This window comes from Hermetia illucens, chromosome 3 (assembly GCF_905115235.1).
Source record: "Hermetia illucens chromosome 3, iHerIll2.2.curated.20191125, whole genome shotgun sequence".
NCBI lineage: Eukaryota > Metazoa > Arthropoda > Insecta > Diptera > Stratiomyidae > Hermetia > Hermetia illucens.
In genome coordinates this window covers 148,116,858-148,140,877 of record NC_051851.1, presented here as the reverse complement: position 1 = coordinate 148,140,877, position 24,020 = coordinate 148,116,858, and the positions used below count along the sequence as shown (strand labels likewise).

Below are 24,020 nucleotides of genomic sequence, written 5' to 3'. Positions count from 1 at the left end.
CAGTTTCCGTGTCAAATATCTTCTTTTTGAGAACGAAAAAATTGAAAATTAAAATTCTGTTCCCAAATTCGGAAGTTCCCCTGACTAATCTCATTGGTTAAGCGATCAGAATAGTATGAGCCTGCAATTGATTCGGGTGTGTTTGCATAGAAACATGATTAATACTCACGAATATTGATAATTCGACTTCCTGTCCTCGCACCTAATGCACTCCTTGATTACCCTATTAGACAATGAATGAAGCAAAACAATGGCTGCAAACAAGACCGAGCCCTGTCTGATAGTAGGCTCTTGTTCGTTTCTCATAAATCAATATCGCCTGGAGATTGTTATCATTCCAATGACAATGGCCAGGTAATTAGATAAGCATCGTCCATACACACGCAACAAAAGTCCATGAAAAAGGACAAACATTGCAGACGTAATGGAACAACCCTTGAACTTTTTGTTGGTCGTGAAAGAGAACGTTCACTGGACAGTATTGGAAAATTTTTTGAATCGGGTAAACATCCGCTTTGAGGAAAGTGTTATTTGCTTTGATTTGAGAGATCTTTGCTGTTTATTTGCGTATAAAGTGGAATTACCCGAGATGTGCTTAGTATTAGTGTGGATTACGGCAATGCATTAACAAACGAATTTAAAACATTGAACATTTTCCGAATTTCACATTGGATTACGTTATTTATTGATTTGAAGTGAGTACAGATAAGGAATAGTGCTCCCCCTACCAGAGGGGAAGCGGTTACTGATCTTTATACAGAAGAGCGTGAATCATGTGCCGAACATGAAGTTTGAACATGTTTTTGTCCGCTTGATTAAGCATTCGTATTTCAGGTAATAAACTCAACAAAAAATAAATGTCCGGACAATCGCGCCATTCGTGATTCGAAAACACTGTTGCCGCCGATGAACTAGTTGAATCTGACTTTGTAGACCCATTTGATGAGGACGAAGGATCATCGATGCTTGCCAAATCGTCTGGAATTTCGAGACGACTTCTTTTGATAATTGAGTTAGCTGGATCGTCATGTCTCCGCTTTAGTAATTGTCGCCGTGAATTGCCCTCGTTCGTAATTATTTGCTCCTTTATTTCATTTTGCCTGTCAAAGGTACTGCTCGAATCGTCGTCCATTCTTAATGGGCTCGATTCATCGTCTTCGTCGTCCATACATCTGTCTTCTGTTCCACTGGTTTCGTTATCTAAACATACGTCGTCGTCTGCCTTTTCCTCTTTGGTGAAAATAGTGGTAGCTTCATCTATAGTGTCTTCTAGCCTTTTGAAGGGCGATACAATTGTCGTGGTTTTATCAACAATTGGATAAAATTCCTTCAAATTACCGCGAGTCAGTGTGACGAAGTGATCAAGAGCGTTTTGGAGGTGATCTTCAATTGGTCGTTCCAATACGCGCTTTCTGAGAATATATTCAAAAAAGACGTTATCCATCGTTTATTGAGGGACTGCAAGATAGCAAATTTTTAGTAGAGAAATTTGAGGAACCTTTTTTAATTTTGTGTAACTATGGGAAAGAAAATACTGGACGTCTTGACTGCTGCGTGGTTGAATACTTACTTTCTCAAATACGGAGACAAAAATGACATTTTGTCAAAGTAAGCCCATGAAGGCTTCGATTTACTCTTCATCAACGATTGATATTCACGACGGTATGAGATTCTCAGATTTGTCCATTTAGCTAAACTTCCGCCAGCTGAAATATTACAAATCAAGTTAGACCTTAACACTTATGATGGAAATGTGTCTAATTCTATTCGTTTTTATAAAGTGAGCAGATGCGCTCGTGTGATAAACGGCGGCCTTAGGGGGCGGATTATGAGATGCCATTACATCGACCAGGCGAACATTTTTAGCAGTACTGGCGGTAGTCGTTAGAGTAGAAACTTTTCATACATGCTTGCCTGTTTGAAACAGGCAATAAGTTGCAAGTACCACTATTAACAATATCCATGTCTCTTTTATTAATATTGCTTTATTTTAAGTAGAAATAGGAGAGTAGGCGGACTCGAATGTAGTTAGATTCTAACTTGTTACCTGCTTTACCGTGATCTAACTAGCCTTCTTGGGAGTACGCTTTGTGGCTACTGCAGCGAATAAATCAACTATGTCGGATCTTCTCAATCACTTACAGTCTCCTATTTAAAGTAGGCGTATGGTCCAAGCGCCCTTTCATACCCACACGGTGGAATTGACCCTGTGTGACAGTGATCTAACCGAAAAGCCGCTATTATTAATAATAATAATCGTTGGCGCAACAATCCATGTTGGATCAGGGCCTTGAAGTGTGTTAGAGCACTTCATTGAAGACCGTAACTGTACACTAGGAGGCAATGTGGTCAGCATTGCGCTCGCCCGAGATTATTACCCTGATTTGACTCAGGTACTCATTCACAGCTGAGTCGACTGATGTCCGACGTCAAATCACGATACAAATTCCACTGCCACCAGTGAGATTTGAACCGCGACCTTCCGTACGACAGCCTTGCGCTCTAACCACTCAGCTATCCGGACGCTATTATTGACAGTCGTTAATTCCCGTGAAGAAGAAAACTATTCGTCGAATCGCTGAGAAGAACCTCTGCCATGGGTTTTATATAATTCAAGTGAATTATTATAGATGATTTCCAAAGACACAAGGCCAATGTTTTCCCTAAGAAACACGTTATACTTGGGAAAACTAATCGACTCTGCAGATGAGCCCATTCTATATTTGTGGTGGTCATTATCCTTTGAATGGGGCATAACACGTCAACCACCCCTACACCTCGGGTCGCCAAATTATACTTCAGTTACCTCCAGGCTCTTTCCGAGAAACCTAAACTCCTCTTCTACTGAAGGAGGGCATTTTTCCTTGTCGTTGGAAAGTGGCCAGATTCACGTTGATCAGTAAGGGTAAAGGAGACCCGGAGCTCCCGTCTGCATAGCGACCGCTGTGTATGCTTGACACGGCCGGAAAAGTGCTCGAGAAGCTCATCAGGGGTAGACTCGCTGAAGCGATCCGCGCTGCCGGGGAGTCATCCGCAAGGCAGTTCGGGTTCAGAACAGGGAGATCTACAGTGGATGCTGTTATGGAGGTCGTAGATGCGGTTCATCGAGCCGAGGCACACAGCCACCGATCTCCACGGATAGTCCTCCTCATAACGTTTGATGTCAGAAATGCCTTCAATTCCGTAAGATGGACAGATATGCTAGGCACACTAGAAAACTCATTTCACGTGCCAAGCTACCTCTTGCGGATATTGAAGGATTATCTGAAAGACCGCTCCCGCTCTATGAGACGCTAGACGGTCAAAGGAGGACGGAAATCACGTCGGGAGTAGCACAGGGATCCACCTTGGGGGCGGACATCTGGAACGCTTTCTACGATAGTCTGCTGAGACTCGATATGCCCGAAGAGTCGTGCCTGGTCGGTTATGCAGATGACGTTGCGGCACAACAGGCGCAAAGCAGACTTGGCATATTGTTGCGACGGGTAAGCGAATGGATGACTGTTCCACGGGTAAATACCTTAGTTTGATGCTTGATTCGAGGATGAGCTTCTTCGAGCCAATCAAAGCAACAGCGGACAGGGCTGCAGCTGGAGTCGCATCATTCATCATCATCATCAACGGTGCAACAACCGGTATCCGGTCTAGGCCTGCCTTAATAAGGAACTCCAAGACATCCCGGTTTTGCGCCGAGGTCTACCAATTCGATATCCCTAAAAGCTATCTGGCGTCCCGAAATACGGCATCACTCCATCTTAGGCAGGGTCTGCCTCGTCTTCTTTTTCTACTATAGATATTGCCCTTATAAACTTTCCGGGCTGGATCATCCTCATCCATACGGATTAAGTGACCCGCCCACCGTAACGTAATCCATTGAGCCGGATTTTATTCACAACCGGATGGTCATGATATCGCTCATAGATTTCGTCGTCATGTAGGCTACGCAATCGTCCATCCTCATGTAGGGGGCCAAAAATTCTTCGGAGGATTCTTCTCTCGAACGTGGCCAAGAGTTCGCAATTGTTCTTGCTAAGGACTCAAGTTTCCGAGGAATACATGAGGACTGGCAAGATCATTGTCTTGTACAGTAAGAGCTTTAACGCTATGGTGAGACGCTTCGAGCGGAAAAGTTTTTGGAAGCTGAAATAGGCTCTGTTGGCTGACAACAACCGTGCGGGGATTTCATCGTCGTAGCAGTTATCGATTGTGATTTTCGGTCCTAGATAGGAGAACTTATCAACGGTCTCAAAGTTGTATTCTCCTCTCCTTATTCTTCTCGTTTGACCAGGCCGGTTTGATGTTGTTGACTGCAGCCAAAGATCTCTCGCCGCCTGCTCGATCTGGATGAAGGCAGTTTGTACGTCTAGGGTGATTCTTCTCATGATGTCGATATCGTCAGCATAGGTCAGTAGTTGGGTGGACTTAAAGAGGATCGTAACTCTTGCATTTACCTCAGCATCACGGATCACTTTCTCGAGGGCCAGGTTAAAGACGACGCATGATAGGATATCCCCTTGTCGTAGACTGTTGTTGATGTCGAATGGTCTTGAGAGTGATCCTTAAGTCGGCTAATGGCGAATGTCGGGGGCCCTATATCAACTAGGAGACGTCTTCTTATGGGAGCAACGCAGTCGGTTCTGCTCTATGGTGCGGAGGTATGGGTTGATGCCCTTGACAAGAAGGTGCTTGCTCAAGTGCAGAGGCAGGGAGCTTTGTGAGTGGCGTCTGCTTATCGCACCGTCTCCGAACCAGCTGTTATGGAGATCGCGGGAGTGATCCCCGTTGCCCTCCTTGCCAAGGAGCACAAAGCTATCTACCGCCGTAAGGGCGAAAACTTAAGAGAGGTGGTTGTCTGTGAAGAACGTCAACGCACCCTTACCGAGTGGCAACTTTCTTGGCAAAATGAGCCAAAGGGCAGATGGACTGCGCGGCTCATCGACAAATTAGACCCGTGGTTGAACAGAATGCACGGTGAGATTGATTACTTCCTTACCCAACTTCTAAGTGGGCATGGAGGTTTTCAGTGCAGGTAAGCACAGGATCGGGAAGGCGCGATCTCTTGATTGTGTGTTCTACAATCGAGTGGCGGACGACGCTGAACCACTTTTTTGCTTTGCTCCGGTTTATTGTGCTGCGGAGCCTCGTTTGGGCCTGCTCCCGGCCGTTTAGACATTGTGTTAAGCGGCGAAGTCTATCACACTTCTTCCGGAGCTATGCAATTTGGGTTGGGGTGGATCCGGTGTTTAGAATTATCAGTCATTTTCTCGCCGCCATTTCGGCAATTCGTTTCCCTCTGGAGTTTGGGTGAGGCATGCCCCATTTAAGAACTTTGGCATCCGGCATCGTCTCCTTCAGTGTTAGATAGACACTGAAAAACGTTACCCCTAAACACCGAATCTAGACAAAGTCATCCCCTCGGCCTTGAGTAAGAATCATAACGAGAGTGCAGTCTCGAACTCAGATGGCAGCGGTACCTGATATGACAGGGTGCCATGAAGCTGGGTCCTTGTTTCGGCACTGCTCATCGATGTACACTAAATAAGCTTTGGTCTCCGCAGCGAATGGCGCTAGCAACTCGTGACCGGTTGCACTCCGGCGCATATTGATTCGTAGGATGCGCATCATGTTGACCGCGTCCTACCTCTTTCCAGTTATGCTCTGAAGACTGTAAGAAGCACACCGCCCGCAGCGTGTACAACGTCTTCATCAGACGCGCCACGGCTCCTGCATATGACGCAACTCTCCTTTTCGTTGCAGGTGTTCGCTTTATGGCCCGCCCGACTGCTTTTGCGGCATGTTGTCCTTCTGTCAGGTTCTCGACAGGTTGCAGACGTGTGTCCATTATCCAAATCTGTAACATTTAGTTGGGGCGGCCCGGATTCGAATCCTACCGACTACCCAACCAACTCTCATTTTCCGCTTGTTAAGAAGCTTCCGCACGTATTGCTCCGCAACTTCCGCCACAGCGAGTTTTTGGCCTGGGGAGTTCGCAGAGGTGATACCAATCCGGACATTGGTTGCTTCCGGACATTCGCGTTTGAAGGCCTCTTCCATCTCGTTTTTCTGTGAGGCAGTCTTAAGTCTCGGATTTCCAGAAAGCACGTGGATTCCAAACTGAAAACCAAAGCTTTCTCTCCAATAATTTCTTGAGTGATTTTCAGTAACTTTATTTGTTGTCCTCGGGTCTAAATCGACTAGGACTCCACCATCCTTCGTTTCTCGAATTGAAGACAAGTCTGCTCCGCTATCTTCGGGCTTGATCTTGTAATGGATTTCACTGAAGACTTCCGCAAAAGTCTCGCCTTCGGACGGTTTAATAAGCAGAGATGTAGAGGCTATGAATCATAATATGCGCATGGTTGGTGAGCTGGTCGAAGCAGAAGTAATTCTAGGCAGCGTCTGATGAGTTGTCCCGTCCTGAATTAAAACATCAGCCACTATTTTTGTATAATAAAAAATGAGTGCTTTGCCTAGAAAGGAGTCCGTGGCCCTAAACACATCACGAAGTTGATGCTTACTCAGGACTTCATCATTCTTCAAAGATTAAACTAAAAAAATGTTCTTCGGCAGAAGCAGATTCATTAGTTGAAGAAATTCGTCAGCTTTGCATTTTGCAAGAGAAATTAGAATGCGGGGAAATTTTTTACCATTGCCCTTATCAGGATTCCGCGTTATTTAGTAATAAATTGATTTCCATGAAGTCTGTGTAGGTCTCCTAAGGAAAATGAGCGCTGGAAATGATCTTTCTGTTCCTAGAAAGAAATCAAAAGATTCGAATCCCGAATACGCGAGTCTGCCATTGCAACAAATTTCCTAATATCGCTTCAGCTGCTCCAAAGGGTGGGTCGCACGTGGAGGTATCTACTACGAAAGCTCGGGGAAGGACACCCGAAGGAGAAATGAATGGGATGCGCGCAAAGTGATGTACAAGCACGCTCAGATGTGGGTGGGAAAAGGGGAAGGGTGTTGGGTTGGGGATCGGATTCTGAGACGTGTTTAAATTGCTCTTTTGCGTATTTTCTATTTTGTGATAACTTCAAAATAAAATACAATTTGTCCAAATTTTCATTGTAATTGAAGATGAAAACATTGAACTTGGACAACTGAAAAGGAAATACGACAAATTAATTGAAACATAACATTGATGCATTTCCAGCCACTTGCCTTCACAAAAAACTCATCTATCTTTTTCGACTATCAGAAATCCTTTTAACTTACGCCTTTTCCTGAAACGAACATCAATTTGTCGCCAGATATTCTCGACGTATGGGCGGTTGAAGTAATGCTTGTCCACTGGATTGTAAATCGATTCACATTCCTTAATAACGTCGATTAGCTGAAATACTTCCTCAGAAGACCAACGGTGTAGTTTCGGACGAATTTCACTCATTGGTTCAGAGGACATTTTCACAATTCCACGCCGAAAATAGGGAAAAAAGTATACTTTCTCGGCCCGGCAAACTGAACTTTGTTTGTTTGGATTGAGACGTCACAATGGACGTTGCGTATTTAGAGGATGAACAACAAATACTGTGGTGAGCTAGGCTCGAAACTAGTACGATTTGTTTCAGTGGTTTTCAAACTTTGGTTGAGCGGAAGGATATAACAGGAAGAAGGAAAACCGAGGAAGTGACGAAATTTAGCTCGTTTTTAAGGTTTTGTGTGAAACAAAACCTTATCAGAATCGAGTCGATGTCTGTTTGTCGGTCTGTGTGTTTGTTTTTTTTTGACTGGGGGAAATCCATCATGGATCCACATCTAGGATCGTGGGACCATCGTTTTTGTATTACTTCTCGGGGTTGTTCAGTTTATTTACTGTTCATGGAATAGCTGCTTCTGCTTTATGTGGTATTAGTTGTATTAGGTTGACTTCTATGCCTCAGTTCAGCTTCTACTTTCTTTAGCCGTTGGGGCATCTGTTTCACCGTTCCAACTACTGCATTCTACTCGGTTTCATGGTTTCACCATACAGCTAACGAGATTTTCCACCGTTAACGGGGACCCCAACTCATTCTCGAGATTTCTTCGGGGGCATTCGAATCTTAGGCACACGAAGAAAACATGTTCTGCATCTTCAGCTGCACCTTCATATGTATTAAAATCTGGCGATTCATCCAAAAAATAAGTCGCCAGGAGCCGATGGAATTATAGCCGAATTGGTTAAATATGGAGGCGACCAGTTACACCAAGTGGTTCATCAACTTGTGCTCAAGGTATGGGACAGCGAATCAATGCCTGACGATTGGCAAAGAGGCATTATCTGTCTCATACATAAAAAGGGAGATATCACACAGTGCAGCAATTATAGAGGTATCACGTTGCTGAGTACCATCTATAAGATATTCTCCACTATCTTGCTAGGCCGGATAGCCCCATACGCCCAGAACATCATTGGCCCATACCAAAGAGGCTTCACTCCAGGCAAATCAGCAACAGATCAGGTTTTCTCTCTGCTTCAAGCGATGGAAAAACTGTTGGAATATGGACAACAGTTGCACCATCTGTTCATCGACTTTAAAGCCACCTATGATAGCATAGACAGGGTAAAACTGTACACGGCCATGAGAGAATTCGGTATACCGACGAAATTAATAAGAGTGACTAGGCTGACCCTGACCAATGTGCGAGGCCAGATAAAAACAGCAGGATCACTCTCAAGACCATTCGATATCAACAACAGTCTACGACAAGGGGATGCGTTATCATGCGTCCTCTTTAACCTGGCCCTCGAGAAGGTCATCCGTGATGCTGAGGTAAATGCAAGAGGTACGATCCTCTTTAAGTCCACCCAACTACTGATCTATGCTGACGATATCGACATCATGGGAAGAACCACCCGAGACGTACAAACTGCCTTCATCCAGATCGAGCAGGCGGCGCGAGATCTTGGGCTGCACATCAATGAAGGCAAGGCAAAATATATGGTGGCAACGTCAGCACCGAAGACGAATCAACCAACAACATCAAACCGCACTGGTCAAACACGAAGAAGAATAAGGATAGGAGAATACAACTTTGAGACCGTTGACAATTTCTCCTATCTAGGGTCGAAAATCACAACCGATAACAGCTACGATGATGAAATCCGCGCACGGTTGTTGTCAGCCAACAGAGCCTATTTCAGCTTACAAAGACTGCTCCTCATACGTGCGAAAAGAGAGCGCAATTTTTTTTTTCACAGAATGTTGCCGTGTGGAGTATCAAATGACATTAGAACTTTTCAAAACTGGTCCCATATTTGTTCTTGGGTGAAATGTGGGGGAGTGGGGGCTCAAAAACTGTAACAGGTCCCGTTCTAAGAACCTATCCAACCGAAAAATCTGAAAAAAATCACCGTGGTATATCTAAACGAAGTCTAGGCCTCAAAATACATCCTCCGATATCTACACAAATAAAGTTAATAATACTATTTTAGTCTATTTTAAAAATTTGGCCGGAAACCCCCCTTAAGCTCATGCTATAACTACAAAATTCGGCACTTGCATAAGGGGTAACATAAGGTATCATTTTGGGAAGTTTAAAGGAAATCCAACACCTTATAGAAGGTGAAACTTTTACATTTTAAGTGAATTTCATGCATTCTAAAACGTATATAAGGTCATTCATCCGGATTAAGTTACCCGCCCACCACAACCTGTTGAGTCAGATTTTATCCACAACCGGACGGTCGTGGTATTGCTCGTAGATTTCGTCGTTATGGAGGCTACGGAATCGGCCATTCTCATGTAGGGGGCCAAAAATTCTTTGGAGGATTCTTCTCTCGAACGGGGCCAAGAGTTCGTAGTTTTTTTGTTAAGAACCAAAGTCTCCGAGGAATACAAGATGGCAAGATCATTGTCTTGTACAGTAAGAGATTTGACCCTATGGTGAGACGTTTCGAGCGGAACAATTTTTGTAAGCTGAAATAGGCTCTGTTGGCTGCCAATAACCGTGCGCGGATTTCATCATCGTAACTGTTATCGGTACTGATTGTCGACCCTAGATAGCATAATTTATATACATTCAATTTATAAGTATAGTATTCTGTCTGTCTGTCTGTAATATGTACGTATTTCTTGTAGTTTGAAAAAATATGAAGGAATACTTTGGATTTTTAGCCACATACGAATAGTAAAACGTGCGTAGAAAGTTTCCCGCATCAGATGATATCTATCTATATCTATATGTATCCAATTTAATCGAGAATGGCTAAGCGTAAGTGGATGCGTATAGCGAGAAATGTTGGTCCCCCGAAACTGCTAATACGGCGCACGGAGAGTACCTAACTATACCGGACTTCCGTCAGACTTTCAGGCTCCGAAGGTCAGTAGCGCGTGAACGACAACACGATGAGGTTCGGTAACTACGAAAAAAGAATCGCGATTATTGCGTTGCACCAATGTGGGAATACGCCGAAAAAGATTCATAGTTTGTTAAAAAAGCTGTCGGTAAACGAACGATCCGTTTTTAGGACATTAGCTCGATACCGCGCAACAGCTGATGTGGCTGACAGGCCCCGGGAGGGCGCCCGTGCTCCGTACGTCGCCCGAATACCGTGCATGCTGTGCAATCCTCTCCGCAAGCAGAAACGAATGTCGGCGGATATGGGCATTTCAACTCGAAGTATGAGTCGTATTTTACGAGAAGATCTCGGTTTCGGTGCGTATCGGCGGTGTGTTAGCCATATCCTAACGCCAAAACTGAAGGAAATACTGCGAACCCGGTGTGCTGCTCTTCTGCAACGATTTTCCGGTAAAAAATATCGCAAAATTCTATTTTCTGATGAAAAAATTTTTACCATCGAGAAAAAATTCAACCGACAAGATGATCGAGTATATGCTTACAATTGTTATGAAACCAAAGAAAATGCTCTGCCAGTTCAACGTCGACACCATCCAACTTCTGTCATGGTATGGTGGGGCGTCTCATACCACGGAGTAACTGATATTCATTTCGGCAAGGCCGGCGTGAAAACCAATGGGAGCGTGTACGAAAAGATGTTAGAGGATGTAGTTGAGCCATTGAGTGAATCTCTATTCGCTGGAAAGCCGTGGTGCTTCCAGCAAGACTCGGCCTCCGCTCACAAAGCCAAGATAATTCAGCAGTGGTTAGCGGCGCATGTTCCTGACTTCAGCTGGACTGCAGCTTTTGGACTAAGTTAGAGAAGACTGCCTGCGATCAAACTTACACCGATTTGGAGAGTTTGAAGGCCAGCATCGTGCGTGCGGCTTGAGAAATGCCGCTTCATACAGTGCGTGAAGCGATCGATGCATGGCTTCACAGACTTCGGGCCTGTATAGTTGCTAGCGGCGGCCATTTTGAATATTTTTTTGTTTGAAAGCTCTATGTTTCCCTTTTCTAATGGTATACTTTTCGATTGGTTCGGTTTATTACTTCATGGCAAATAAAGATTTGTTTGACTGACAGAACTTATGGCTATACTATGTATATGTTTTATGTATATCTACTTGGATGCCAAGGCTTCTGTACTCATACTGGTTATCGTAGAAACCAGGAAATTCCTTAGCCCTTTTTAGGCAAAATCCGAGATTTCCGAGAATCAAACGCACTGTTTCCGTGGATCTGTATTACTGGATTACGTAGCATACTGATAGAAACCCGTTCTAGACTTTTATGCAACATTATTTCACGATTAATTATAGAACATTTAATTATATTTGAGGCGCATATTAATAATTCATATATATCGTTTTGATTCTAAAATTGGACTTATTCAGTTAAGATGTTAAAATTTAATTATCGCTTATTAATAAATCTTATATCAGACGGTACACTATACTTTCGCTAATTGTTTAGTATTTTTCCTGAAATTAATTTAAATTTTATTAAAGAAATTTACATAGGAGAGCTCCCTTATCATCGGGCTTTGTAGTTTAGTACTAGTGCGTGCAAGTCGAAGTTTTTCATTGAGGTACGAGTAAAGGATTTTGTTGAGCGACTGGTTTACCAACCAGAGTTGATCGACGTCTGGAATTTGTGTCCTTGCAATATGTTAGGGTGTCGTCTTCAAACTTGTTTTTGTGGAGATGGGTGAAAGGTTTTGTTGAAGCGAAGCTCTTCGAGGCATTATCTGTCACATACATAAAAAGGGGGATATCACACAGTGCAGCAATTGTAGGGGTATCATGTTGCTGAGTACCATCTATAAGATATTCTCCGCAATCTTGCTAGGCCGGATAGCCCCATGCGCCCAGAACATCATTGGCCCATACCAAAGAAGCTTCACTCTAGGCAAATTAGCAACAGATCAGATTTTCTCTCTGCGGCAAACGATGGAAAAACTGTTGGAATATGGGACATCAGTTACACCATCTTTTCAGCGACTTTAAGGCCGCCTATGACAGCATAGCCAGGGTAAAACTGTACACGGCCATGAGAGAATTCGGTATTCCGACGAAATTGATAAGACTGACTAGACGGACCCTGACCAATGTGCGAAGCCAGATAAAAGCAGCAGGATCACTCTCGAGGCCATTCAACATCAACAACGGTCTAAGACAAGGGGATGCTCTACGGACGATATCGACATCATGGGAAGAACCACCCGAGATGTACAGTCTACCTCCATCCAGATCGAGCAGGCGCCGAGAGATCTTGGGCTGGACATTAATGAAGGCAAGATGAAGTACATGCAGGCAACGTCAGCGCCAAAACCAAAAGAACGAACAACATCGAATCGCACTGGTCAAACGCCTCTTACTGTACAAGACTATGATCTTTCCAGTCCTTATGTATTCCTCGGAGACTTGGGTTCTTAGCAAAAAAAAAACTGCGAACTCTTGGCCGCGTTTGAGAGAAGAATTTTTCGAAGAATTTTCGGCCTCCTACATGAGGATGGACGATTCCGTAGCCTACATAACGACGAAATCTATAAGCGATACCACGACCGTCCGGTTGTGGATAAAATCCGGCTCAATAGGTTACAAGTGGAAAACAATTTTAGCCTCAAATGTTGATGGATCAAAACCCAGCATAACTTTCCGATTCTGACAGCCATCCAGGAAGTAAGTATAATTTAATAACACTTTTTCACCAGGCACTTCGGATTTTCGACCGTTGGATTGTTTCATAATTTTCATCTCACGACGCGGTTGTTTCTGAAGCGGTTTCATTCCGGATAAATTTAAAGGTGAACTAATCATAGTTTTAAAATTGATCTACGCTTTTATACCTTCAACCAGAGCCTTGTGTTGCCGCTTATAACTGATGCCACTATTTTGAGAGTTGCCTTTCATGTATACTTTAAGAAATGTCTCTACAACTCTATTGTCATTTACATGTGATGTTATAAGACCCTGCCTGAGATGGAGCAATGGCGTAGGTCAGGACGCCAAACAGCTTTTAGGGATATCGAATTGGTGGATCTCAACGCAAAACCGAGGTGTCTGGAGCCTAGACCGGATACAGGTTGTTGCGCTGTTGATGATGACGAAGAAGCTCGTCGTGCTTCGTTTTTGTTTTTTGTTAATTTTGCCTTTTTTGGAAGATAATTGCTTCAGATTTGCAGGGAGTGGGAAGGCGTTTTCAGGTTAGGAAGTAATTATACAAAGTTTTACAGTTTGTGAAGATAAATGCCGATAGGACGGATCCTTACGGAATTCCTGCAGGAGAGAAGCATGGGTTGGAAAGGGTACTGCATCGACGAATCTAAAATTTTTTTCATTCTTTACATAACTCAAAAGAAGCTTAAGGATTTGTGGACGGGAGTGAAAGATGATAGACATTTGGTAGATGAATCTTTCATACCAGACATTTCGAAAGTTTTTTGAATATGTGCTAGGCATACCGGAAAAGTCATTCTCTATCCACAATTTCATTATTCAACTGTACTCCTACTTCCGATATTCCGAAGAAGGTTCAGCCGCTTCAAGGCATTGGATGAAGTGTTCCAGTATGTGCGATACTGTCGAAGCCTAAGCATGATCGATTTTTGTGGGCTTTATTGCTTGTCCTTCAACCATCGATGGATGGCGATTCTTCCGGCCAACTAATGACCTGATTTATACTATGTGTCAACCGACCATGCATACTTGAATTTTTCTATACCAGAAATTTTTCACCCGATCCAGACCAGGGTCCCACTAGTTCTTTGAACTGTTTATGGCTCGTCGAATGTCCACTTCGGCAACATCCGCAAAATTCATGTTCGGGATAGTTGCATGGCGGGTCGCTTCGGCGATGCTCCCTTCAGTATACTGGGCGGGTAAATCCATCCCAGTATACTTTTGCTTCCGGCACTGAAAATTGCATTCTCTGGACGCCCTGTTAGGATTCGATCAATGATCCGAAAAAGCTCCGTTGTTCATCGCGTACGTTGCATTCTGAACATGTCTGATGTGACTTTCCCTTTATCAAGTTTCCGCTTGAGTGCGTGCAGAATTTCAATTACGGGTATTTCACTGAGGATCACGCACTTTCGGCTAACCTTCTGGGCTTTATTTTTCAATCGCCTGCTGGCATTTGCAGTGCTAATTTGAGTTAGGTTAGTAATGTCATTCCTTAATGATACGCTGATGTTCTCAACGAATTTTGTATGGTGGATTTTTGCGGTCATTCAAATCAATAAAAGGAAAGCGAATCTTTTGGTCGTGCAATCTGACAGCTGGATCTGCACTACAATACAAGTGAGTGACTGTAGCTGCATTGGCTTGAGATAGTATTCATGGAGTTGCTGGATATGTGCAGATCCTGGGAAAACCTACTCTATCCACAGAATCGATTTTCATAAATTCTATACACGCTCTTTGGAATTCGTTCTGAACCTCGGTGGAGACTTCAACCGGACAGTGAAGAAAAATGCTTCGGCAATTACTGAAACTGTTATTTGGAGTATAACCTTGATGTTGTCGCCAGCTTCTACGATTGACCTGACGGAGGATGATGTCGCCTCGCATACTCACGTGCGTCTATTGTAGGAAACGCTCGATGAATATTTGATGCTACAAGGGTCGGTAATATGTTGTACCTTTTCCCGTCGTTGTAATTTCGAAAGTAGCCCACCGGTTATCCGTAATGAACCTGAAATTCTTTCTCCTCAGTTGAGGTGCATGTTATATCTGACTGGCATGTGGGGTGGTAGCTTCCTTAGTGAGTAATTTGCAAGATCACAAAGTTTCTGCGCTTTGCCCGCCTACCCCCGAGGGGGAAAGGTTATATAAGACAAATAGGATGAAATAAGTGTTTGGATGATCCAATGATAGGATATGGTGGCATTTCAAGCCCGGAATTTTCTCGGAGGGCTTAAAATTTAATATCCGCTTTTGCTCTCAACAATCCTGGTTTTTTAAGTTCACTTAAAAGTTCAACAAATTTTCTTGAATATGTAATTGAATGACTTCAATAACCAAAAAACAATATTTCTTCTGAATCCCCTTTTTCCAGACACGAAGACTAATTAAATGTTACCCAAAGATGGCTGTGTGGATGGAAACCTTTTTCTTTATTTGTTCGGTTCGTCTTGGTGTTATTATAGTTTGTATAACGGCGATGGTAAGCAATGATTCTAATATTTATACTTTCATTAAATAATGTGATTGACTTTCGTTATATTCTCCTCCTAGATTCAAGCTTTGGTACAGCTCTTGTATCTTAGCATAAGTGGGTATGACATATTACAACTGTATATTTTTGATCCTATCGAGGCAAATGCTGAAATGAAGGAACAATTTCCTTTGAATTTTGTTATGAAGTTTTTCGACAAGGGTAAGTTTCTTCTTAAACACGCCCCTTCTTAAGAAGTTTCAATTAGTAGTGTAGTGATTTTACTTGAACTTCGTAACCACAGTTTGGTTTCTGTTTATTCTTTAATGAATTAAGGGAAGGAAGAAATCATGGTGTTTTCCGGGCTCGGTTTTCCTAAAGATAAAAATCTCCCGCCTACGCCATCTGACGCTGCTGCTCTCATGCTGGCGTACCAGTAGCAATACCACGAGATATTCGGTAGTTTGGTGTTAAGCGGTAAAGCATCACATGCTCTGGATCTTTTGGTATATTACCGTATCCAGGACAATATGGGAACTATCCAATCCAAAGCGGTGCAGATATTGTCGGTAGCAACCCTCATATTCCGTGGGCAAAATGGTAGTTATTCTTGCGTGTGCACCGAACTTGCGTGTGCACCGATCCTTCGTTGCCTGCGTTTTACGCACTATCAGCACTGCGCACACTTCTCGCGTAAGCCTGACGACTAGAGTTGTATTTGCAACTACCAGCATTGTTTCATCCGATTTGGTTTTAAAAGCGCTACAGATACTTTGCGTTATGAGACGGTGAAGTGAGTTCATCTGCTTCCGACTCTGAGAGCTTGCAGGCCCCTACACCCGCACAGGCGACGCATATAGGACAAGGGATTGTTCTATTGCAGCTGCAAGCAATCTCTGACAGTGCTGTGGCTGGACAATATTTGGCAACATTCTCCGGATCTCTGCCGGAGATAAGCAGTCCGTTCACCTTCATCATCATCATTAACGGCGCAACAACTGGTATCCGGTCTAGGCCTGCCTTAATAAGGAACTCCAGACATCCCGGTTTTGCGTCGACGTCCACCAATTCGGTATCTCTAAAAGCTGTCTAGCGTCCCGACTTACGCCATCGCTCCACCTGAGGAAGGGTCTGCTTCGTCTTGTTTTTCTACCATAGATATTGCCCTTATAGCCTTTTCGGGCTGGATCATCCTCATCCATACGGATTAAGTGACCCGCCCACCGTAACCTATTGAGCCGGATTTTATCCACATCCTGACGGTCGTGATATCGCTCATAGATTTCGTCGTTATGTAGGCTACGGAATAGTCCATCCTCATGTAGGGGGCCAAAAATTCTTCGGAGGATTCTTCTCTTGAACGCGGCCAAGAGTTCGCAATTCTTCTTGCTAAGGACCCAAGTCTCCGAGGAATACATTTGGACTGGCAAGATCATTGGCTTGTACAGTAAGAACTTTGACGTTTCGAGCGGAACAGTTTTTGTAAACTGAAATAGGCTCTGTTGGCTGCCAACAACCGTGCGCGGATTTCATCATCATAACTGTTATCGGTTTGATTTTCGACCCTAGATGGGAGAAATTATCAACGGTCTCAAAGTTGTAGTCTCCAATCTTTATTTTTCCCGTTTGACCAGTGCAGTTTGATGTTGATGGTTGGTTGGTTTTTGGTGCTGACGTTGCCACCATATACTTTGTTTTGCCTTCATTGATGTGCAGCCCAATATCTCGTCTGATCTGTTGCTAATTTGCTTGGAGTGAAGCCTGTTTGGTGTGGGCCAATGTTCTGAGCGTATAGGCCTACCCGGCCTAGCAAGATAGAGGAGAATATCTTATAGATGGTACTCAGCAACGTGATACCTTTATAATTGGTGCACTGTGTGATATCTCTTTTTTTATGTATGAGACAGATAATGCCTCGTTGCCAATTGTCAGGCATTGATTCGCTGTCCCATACCTTGAGCTCAAGTTGATGAACCACTTGGTGTAATTGGTCGTCTCCATATTTAACCAATTCGGCTTCTGGCGATTTATGGCGACTTATGCTTCTTCCATACTTGGTAGTGGCAGAATTTGTCCGTCGTTTTCAGTTGGCGGGACCTCCAACTCGCCGGTGTTCTAGTTGTTCAGTAGTTCATCAAAGTACTCAACCCATCGCTCCAATATGCCCATTCTATCGGAAATCAGATTTCCCTCTTTGTTTCGGCAGGATGAATACCGAGGTGTGTAATGCTTGATCTTGCTGACTTGTTGGTAAAACTTCCGCGCCTGGCGCGGTTGCTCCCTGTACTTTTCGAGTTCACAAACCTGTTGTTTCTTCCAGGCTTCTTTTTTCCGTCTGTGAAGTCGCTTTTCCCCTCGCCGGAGTTCGTGATAAGTCTCCGCGCGTGCCCGCGTCCTTTAAGAATGCAACATTACTCGGTATGCGGCATTCTTCCGTTCCGTTGCTAGCTTACATTCATCGTCAAACCAGCCGCTCCGACTCTTTTTGCGGCTGGGGCCAAGTATGCTTGTGGCCGTATTTATGATAACGTTCTTCAGGTGATCGTGAAGATCATTTGTTGATGCTTCATCTCCAGGATCTCTGTTGACTGCGGTTATTGCGGCATCCATTTCCCAGGTTTCAGTTTTTGGTTGACTACGAAACCTACTCCGAGCACATGGTTTACTGGATGGCCACTATAATATATGGTGTAGTGACTCTTCTCCAGGAAACCGGCCTTTGCCCAACGCATCTATATTAGGACAGAGTATCGACTAGCTGCTTGGCAGCTCCACCTCTGTACAAGGAGCGCACGTTCCATGAGAAAATGCGCAAATCATTATTCCTTTGTCGTTGCCGGGTTTGTTGTTGTGTTATCCGCCCAGTCCGAGGTTCCTGTTGTGGCTTCGTAACAAGTTGTTTTCCATGTAGGTACAATTTGATCCGTTTTTAGGCGCGGGAGACTCGCCTTCATCCTTCTCAGTCTGCAGCTTTTCGTTAAGAAAGAGCTCCCAGCGGTCATCACGTGGATGTGGAGATAGGGTTTGGTAGTAGAGCTGTTGGTATTGCTTCAGCAGGCATTTCCCAGGTTTTATGTTCCATCGTGGGTACGAATCCACGTTTCGCACTGGGACCGTACTACCCTTTGACCACCGACCAATGGCTATATAAACGACACTATGATTGATTTCTGAAGTGTCCGGCCGTTCGCTTTCTTCAACTTGAGTGGGAATTCAAGCGATATAAACTGGACATTCTGGGCCTAAGCGACGTAAGATGGTGGGACTCTGGAGAGTACTCCTCTCCCTCTTGCGGCAATGTGCTTTTGTACTCTGGAAAATCAAGTGGTGCAGAATTAAATCCGTTGTCGGGTTGCTTCTGCCGACGAGGTCAGTTGGGTTTCAATTCACCGACACTTCGCGATCAGCAGTAGATTTGGGAGTTGTCTCCTAGATGCGCTGACATCAGCTTCGAAAAGGATCACCATCTGATGGTCCCTTAAGTTCGTTTGTGTGTTGCGTTCGCCATTTCTCATAGGGTTGTAGAGCTGCGATCCCCTAAGTTCAACATCGACCGCCTGTGTGACCCGGCGTTTCGGGAAGTCGTAGGGGGAGCTGAAGGCATTTCAGGTAACCGTGAATAATGGGGGGAAGGGTAATCATATGTACACCTCTGTATGCCCTCTTCACTACTGTCAAAGGGAAAAGGATCTGGCGTAGATCTCATTTCTACCCTATTATCCCTTGTAGTATTAGATACCACATTAGTCAAGTTTCCTACTATCAAAGCAATGCGGACACTGTATATAGACGGCCGAAAACTAGGTTATTCAGTCCCAAAAATTATCGGCTCCTTTGCAAATTGATTATTAAAATTTATGTTATTGATTTAGAGAACAATGATGAAGTAATACTACCATTCTGAGTATTGTACAATTTTCAAATCTCTTTTTATTAGATGCAGCTAAATTAGGATCGTTCATGATTACTGGATCAATAATCGTCATAATAGCAAGTATCCTTGGAATTATAGGAGCTTTAAAGGTAAATACTTAAAAAATACTTTTTAAAGTTCAGTCATAGTTATTTCTTAGAAAAATTGGTTTATGTAAATTTTCTATTTATTTAATTTTAGCTTTATAAATGGCTTTTGATTCCGTTGATCATTGTGGAATTTGCTCGCTTTATAATGCTATTGTCAACACATATTACCGTAATGATACTCTGGAAGAAAAAGTTGAATTTAGGGGTACTGATCGCTGCAACTGTAGCTGGTGGTTTTCTTTTACGTGAGTATCGCCCTCCTTAATAAATTTCATTTTACGAATACATAGTTGCTTTTATTAGATATTAATAATGATCATTAATGGCTTAAGATTCTAATCTGAATTAACGTCGTAAGGTGTGTTTTTTCAAGACAGCTACGATCACTAGGACCAATGTTGTCAGTATTGTGTTCGCCTGGAGTTATCAGCTATTCATTCATGACACGATATCCAAGTCAAGGGAAAACGACTTCAAGGCCGAGTTGTTGAGAGCCTCTCGATACCACCCTAGCCAAGCTTACGTCCGAGAGAATTGAAGAACCCGATTTAGATGAACCGATACTGCTTTTGAATAGGACGAAGCCTAAAGAAGGTGAAGACTCACTCATAGCAGAATCGACTGAGGTTTGATATCCGGGCTTACAAATCTCCATGCCAACAGCGACCTACATCCGGACATCTTTATTTTTTTTTTTATGGATGGAGGTGGAAATCTTAGAAAGACGCTGCTGCACCAGGTTGCAGCAGTGTGTGGGATTCACACCCACTAAAACCACCCCCACTCTTCCGCCCCTCCCCGCGGGACCACCGTGAAGCATTACTTCGCGGGGGAGGCTCTGGTTCGCTATACCAGCTCGTCCATGTCACGTCTCCGTTGCGCCGCCTTCCGAGCTCGATCCAACTCCAGGAGTTTTGTCTGCACCACGGCTACTGCCTCATTTATCGCCATCCAGTTTTCCTCCGACTTCAACATCTCTTCCACCAGGTTGGAGGGCTCGATGTCCGCCCCTAAGATGCTGTTCAACCTCCTTTTCTGCTGCAGAAATCTGGGACAATGGAACATAACGTGCTCCGGGTCCTCGAGTGTAGCACCGCATTCAGGACAGTTGGGAGACTCGTTCAACTCGAAGCGATGCAAGTACTTCCTATAGCCACCGTGTCCCGTAAGGAACTGTGTCAGGTGGTAATTCAATTCTCCGTGCTTTCGGTTGACCCATTTCTCGATGCACGGGATCAATCGGACATCCGGACATCTATAGGATATACTGTATAATAGGTTGTTATCTCAGAAAAAGCTAGGTTTCTAAACTAGGAAGATCTAATCATCATTATCATCAACGGCGCAACAACCGGTATCCGGTCTAGGCCTATCTTAATAAGGAACTCCAGACATCCTGGTTTTGCACCGAGGTCTACCAATTCGATATCCCTAAAATCTGCCTGGTGTCTAGGCCTACGCCATCGCTCCATCTCAGGGTCTGCCTCGTCTTCTTTTTCTACCATAGATATTGCCCTTATGGACTTTTCGGGCTGGATCATTCTCATCTATACGGTTTAAATGACATGCCCACCGTAACCTATTGAGCCGGATTTTATCCACTACTGAGTGGTCCTGGTCTTCCTCATAGCTTTCGTCGTTATATAGGCTACGGAAAAGTCCAACCTCATGTAGGGGGCCAAAAAGTTTTCGGAGGATTCTTCTCCCGAACGCGGCCAAGAGTTAATGTTTCTTGCTAAGAACGGAATGTTTCTTGCTAAGAACCCAAGTCCAATATATGAGGACTGGCAAGATCATTGTCTTTTACAGTAAGAGCTTTGACCCTATGGTGAGACGTTTCGAGCGGAACACTTTTTGTAAGCTGCGATAGACTCTATTGGCTGCCAGTCTCCTGGGAAGTATCCCGCCAATGAGACTTGGATAGCCACAAGGTCCCCGGTCAGGAACTCTGAAAGACATATGTTTTTTAAATTACGCTTAAGAATTATGCAAGCTCCTGGTTTTTCACAAGAGGAGTCCGAAATTACCTACATGCTTCCTCTTTGCAGACCGGTACACCTAAGTTCTCCTGAACCAGCACTATTCCATGTTCTTCTTGGAGCTTGTCCTTGCAATTACCGCAGATGCAGCTTTCGCATGGTGGAGGTTTATCTGGGCTATCTTAGTGCTGGCCATTGCCTCCGTTGTTGTTTGGAGCTCTTCTCCACTGTCAGAGTATCACCCGCCTCCTCCGACGAGGCGCTTTCATGCGCATCGCTGTCCACCCTGAGCCCTAAGAGTTCTAGGTCTAGGTCGTCGAGCTTCTGCTCTTCACTGGGTAGCAGGTCTACTTCCCTGGTTGATCCAGTCCTTTCCGCCTCTATGGTTTTCGAGACTTCTTCGGCGACCTCCGTATGCTTTTCACCAGGTGTCTCCTCCGAGGTGTCTCTCCTCGGCTTTTCTCTGTGCACAGGCACGGTTGTGTTGCCAAATCGATAGTTGATATGGTAACTTCGACGTTTGATTGCTTCCAGGGATCGGTTATCTACCCCGATCGTAAGAAGTTTACCCTTTCCCTCCGCCTTGCTTCTGAAGACTCTCCATACTCGCGTATAGAGATCCTCATTCTGAGTGATTAGGGAGCCCATAAGATCTTCCGTTGCTATTGTCGCGGCATTTGGGAGAAAAACTATCACCATGGGTGTTCCTGGTATATCATCCCCAGCACATGTTGACAGTTCTGCCCCTTCCCAGCCTGATAATTTAGGAATTATGGTCCTAATCCACTCTGTAGTGTCTTCCGTCGCGCAGTCCACCAGCATAAGACCTGGCCGAAATCGTATCCCGGTGAACAAAAGTTTCGAAGTCCACCCATTGCACATCTGCCTGATGGCAAGGTCTTCGATGGATTCCTGCTCCTCACGAGTGAGTATTTGATCTGGAAACATTTTTGGCAGTATGGCCAGTCGAAGGCCCTTGACCGTACTAGCATGGCTAATGACGGGTTTCCTGAGTCCTGCCTTCACCTCAGACCTGCCCGGGTTTTCTCCCCCTTTGGGTTCAAGTTTGGATTTTTTGGGAGCATTCCTTTCATGCGGGTTAATCTCTGCTGCTCCGCGCTTTCTCGGCTCCGGAAGAGATCGCTTAGGTCTATCCTGAGCCTTCTTAAGGGTCTCTTCTGGTTTCAGGCCTTCCTCAGGTAGCGCAGGTATCATTTAGCACCTGCGCCACTGAGACCTGTCTCTTTCCTGACGTCTGGTATATTTAACTCAGACGTGCTTTTGGTGCTCCCTGCTGTTTGAGCAGTGGCGTTTGTAGGTTGTTGTCCACGCAGTATACCAATGTTAACCTTGGATTCACTGCTTGACGTCCCAACTCCTTCGTTCTTGGGTGTAATCACCTGGCACGGTTCGCACCCTGGATTGGGGGGGTGTTTTTCGTCTCCCCAGTCTAGATCCGTAGCGTTTTGTTAATACTAGGGTCACCTCGTACAGGGTGTGGCTATTACCACTCACTAATGGTCTTGGTAGACAAGAGGCTTGGCGCCTGAAAAGCTACACATCGCCCTAGAGGAGAGACAGCTCATCCTCAGAGAGAGATAGGTTGGCCTCAGGGAGCTATGTTTCGCGTCAGTCTATCCTGCAGTGTACTGCTTGACCCCTAACTGGATCATGTAAATGGTAAACGCCATAAACTTGCTGACGTGGATCCGGGTCCTTTCCGCGAAGTAATTTTCGATGGTAGCCCCGTGCGTTGTTTTTAGTAGGTAAGATTTCCGCCAATAAGCTCAAATATTGCATGCTGCGTGTTATATGTCTACACATTACTTTTGGAAGTTTTAAACCGTATTCAGCATTTCAAGGAACTATCAATTTTCTCTCGTTACAGTGTTAATTGGCTACATGTGGGCTGCCGTGGTAGCGTTCTTTCAAATTCTTCAACTGATCAGAACGGACAAATATAAAGCACTGTACGGCGACGATCCCTTACATCCACGCTGGAATTCTATCGAACATTCAAATCAAGCGGTTGAAAAAGTTCGTATGTACAAAACACCGAATTTCGATCAAATTACCCCCTTGAAAAATGAAAGAACCACCATCGCGAAAAAACAACCACCATTCAAAGACAAAGCTATTACAACGATTCAAATAAATGAACCCAATATCGAGCAGGCTGTCCGGGAATTTCGTAATTGGTACGGCCATGAGTTGCCTGTTATGCGAAAGTCAAACCTCATCAGGTTCGCGTGAAAAAGGAAAATTAAAATGGAAACGAGAAGAAATTGTTGAATGCAAATAAGGCGGAGACGTAATTTTCGACCAGGAAAAATTTGAATGTTGTGTTGGGATTTTTAATTAATGCTGGAATATTTGGGAGAGGTCAGATGCAGAATGCTCCCTTTTTATCTTCTTTCGAAAAAAGAGGTTCAGTCTTTTCGGAGCATATTTTTATGTATATCTGAATAATCAGTACTTTCTTTTGTGAAAGATACATACTCCAATGCATAAGCATTTAAGAGCGACACAATGAGGATG

At 44.2% G+C, this 24,020-nt stretch overlaps 2 protein-coding genes across 2 annotated transcripts; one reads left to right on the top strand and one right to left on the bottom strand.

The window, feature by feature from the left end:
• The first annotated feature begins 443 nt into the window (after positions 1 to 443).
• LOC119651528 lies at positions 444 to 24,020 on the top strand. The gene is made up of 6 exons (XM_038055160.1): positions 444 to 695; positions 15,382 to 15,489; positions 15,561 to 15,702; positions 19,418 to 19,503; positions 19,595 to 19,748; positions 23,371 to 24,020. The coding sequence occupies exons 2-6, from the start codon at positions 15,412 to 15,414 to the stop codon at positions 23,733 to 23,735; spliced, it is 825 nt and encodes a 274-aa protein (XP_037911088.1). The 5' UTR covers positions 444 to 695; positions 15,382 to 15,411; the 3' UTR covers positions 23,736 to 24,020.
• Positions 653 to 7,510, bottom strand: LOC119651527. The gene is made up of 3 exons (XM_038055159.1): positions 7,219 to 7,510; positions 1,571 to 1,706; positions 653 to 1,412 (listed from the first exon to the last, which is right to left on the bottom strand). The coding sequence occupies exons 1-3, from the start codon at positions 7,403 to 7,405 to the stop codon at positions 743 to 745; spliced, it is 993 nt and encodes a 330-aa protein (XP_037911087.1). The 5' UTR covers positions 7,406 to 7,510; the 3' UTR covers positions 653 to 742.

What these genes read in the sequence shown, in the direction of transcription:
- LOC119651528 (XM_038055160.1), top strand. Translation starts at nt 15,412, where the DNA reads ATGGCTGTGTGGATGGAAACCTTTTTCTTTATTTGTTCGGTTCGTCTT. An exon ending in GAATTATAGGAGCTTTAAAG is followed by an intron (nt 19,504 to 19,594) that starts GTAAATACTTAA and finishes ATTTAATTTTAG; the next exon opens with CTTTATAAATGGCTTTTGAT. An exon ending in AGCTGGTGGTTTTCTTTTAC is followed by an intron (nt 19,749 to 23,370) that starts GTGAGTATCGCC and finishes CTCTCGTTACAG; the next exon opens with TGTTAATTGGCTACATGTGG.
- LOC119651527 (XM_038055159.1), bottom strand. Translation starts at nt 7,405, where the DNA reads ATGTCCTCTGAACCAATGAGTGAAATTCGTCCGAAACTACACCGTTGG. An exon ending in TGTTCGTTTCAGGAAAAGGC is followed by an intron (nt 1,707 to 7,218) that starts GTAAGTTAAAAG and finishes GTAATATTTCAG; the next exon opens with CTGGCGGAAGTTTAGCTAAA. An exon ending in TTGTCTCCGTATTTGAGAAA is followed by an intron (nt 1,413 to 1,570) that starts GTAAGTATTCAA and finishes ATATATTCTCAG; the next exon opens with AAAGCGCGTATTGGAACGAC.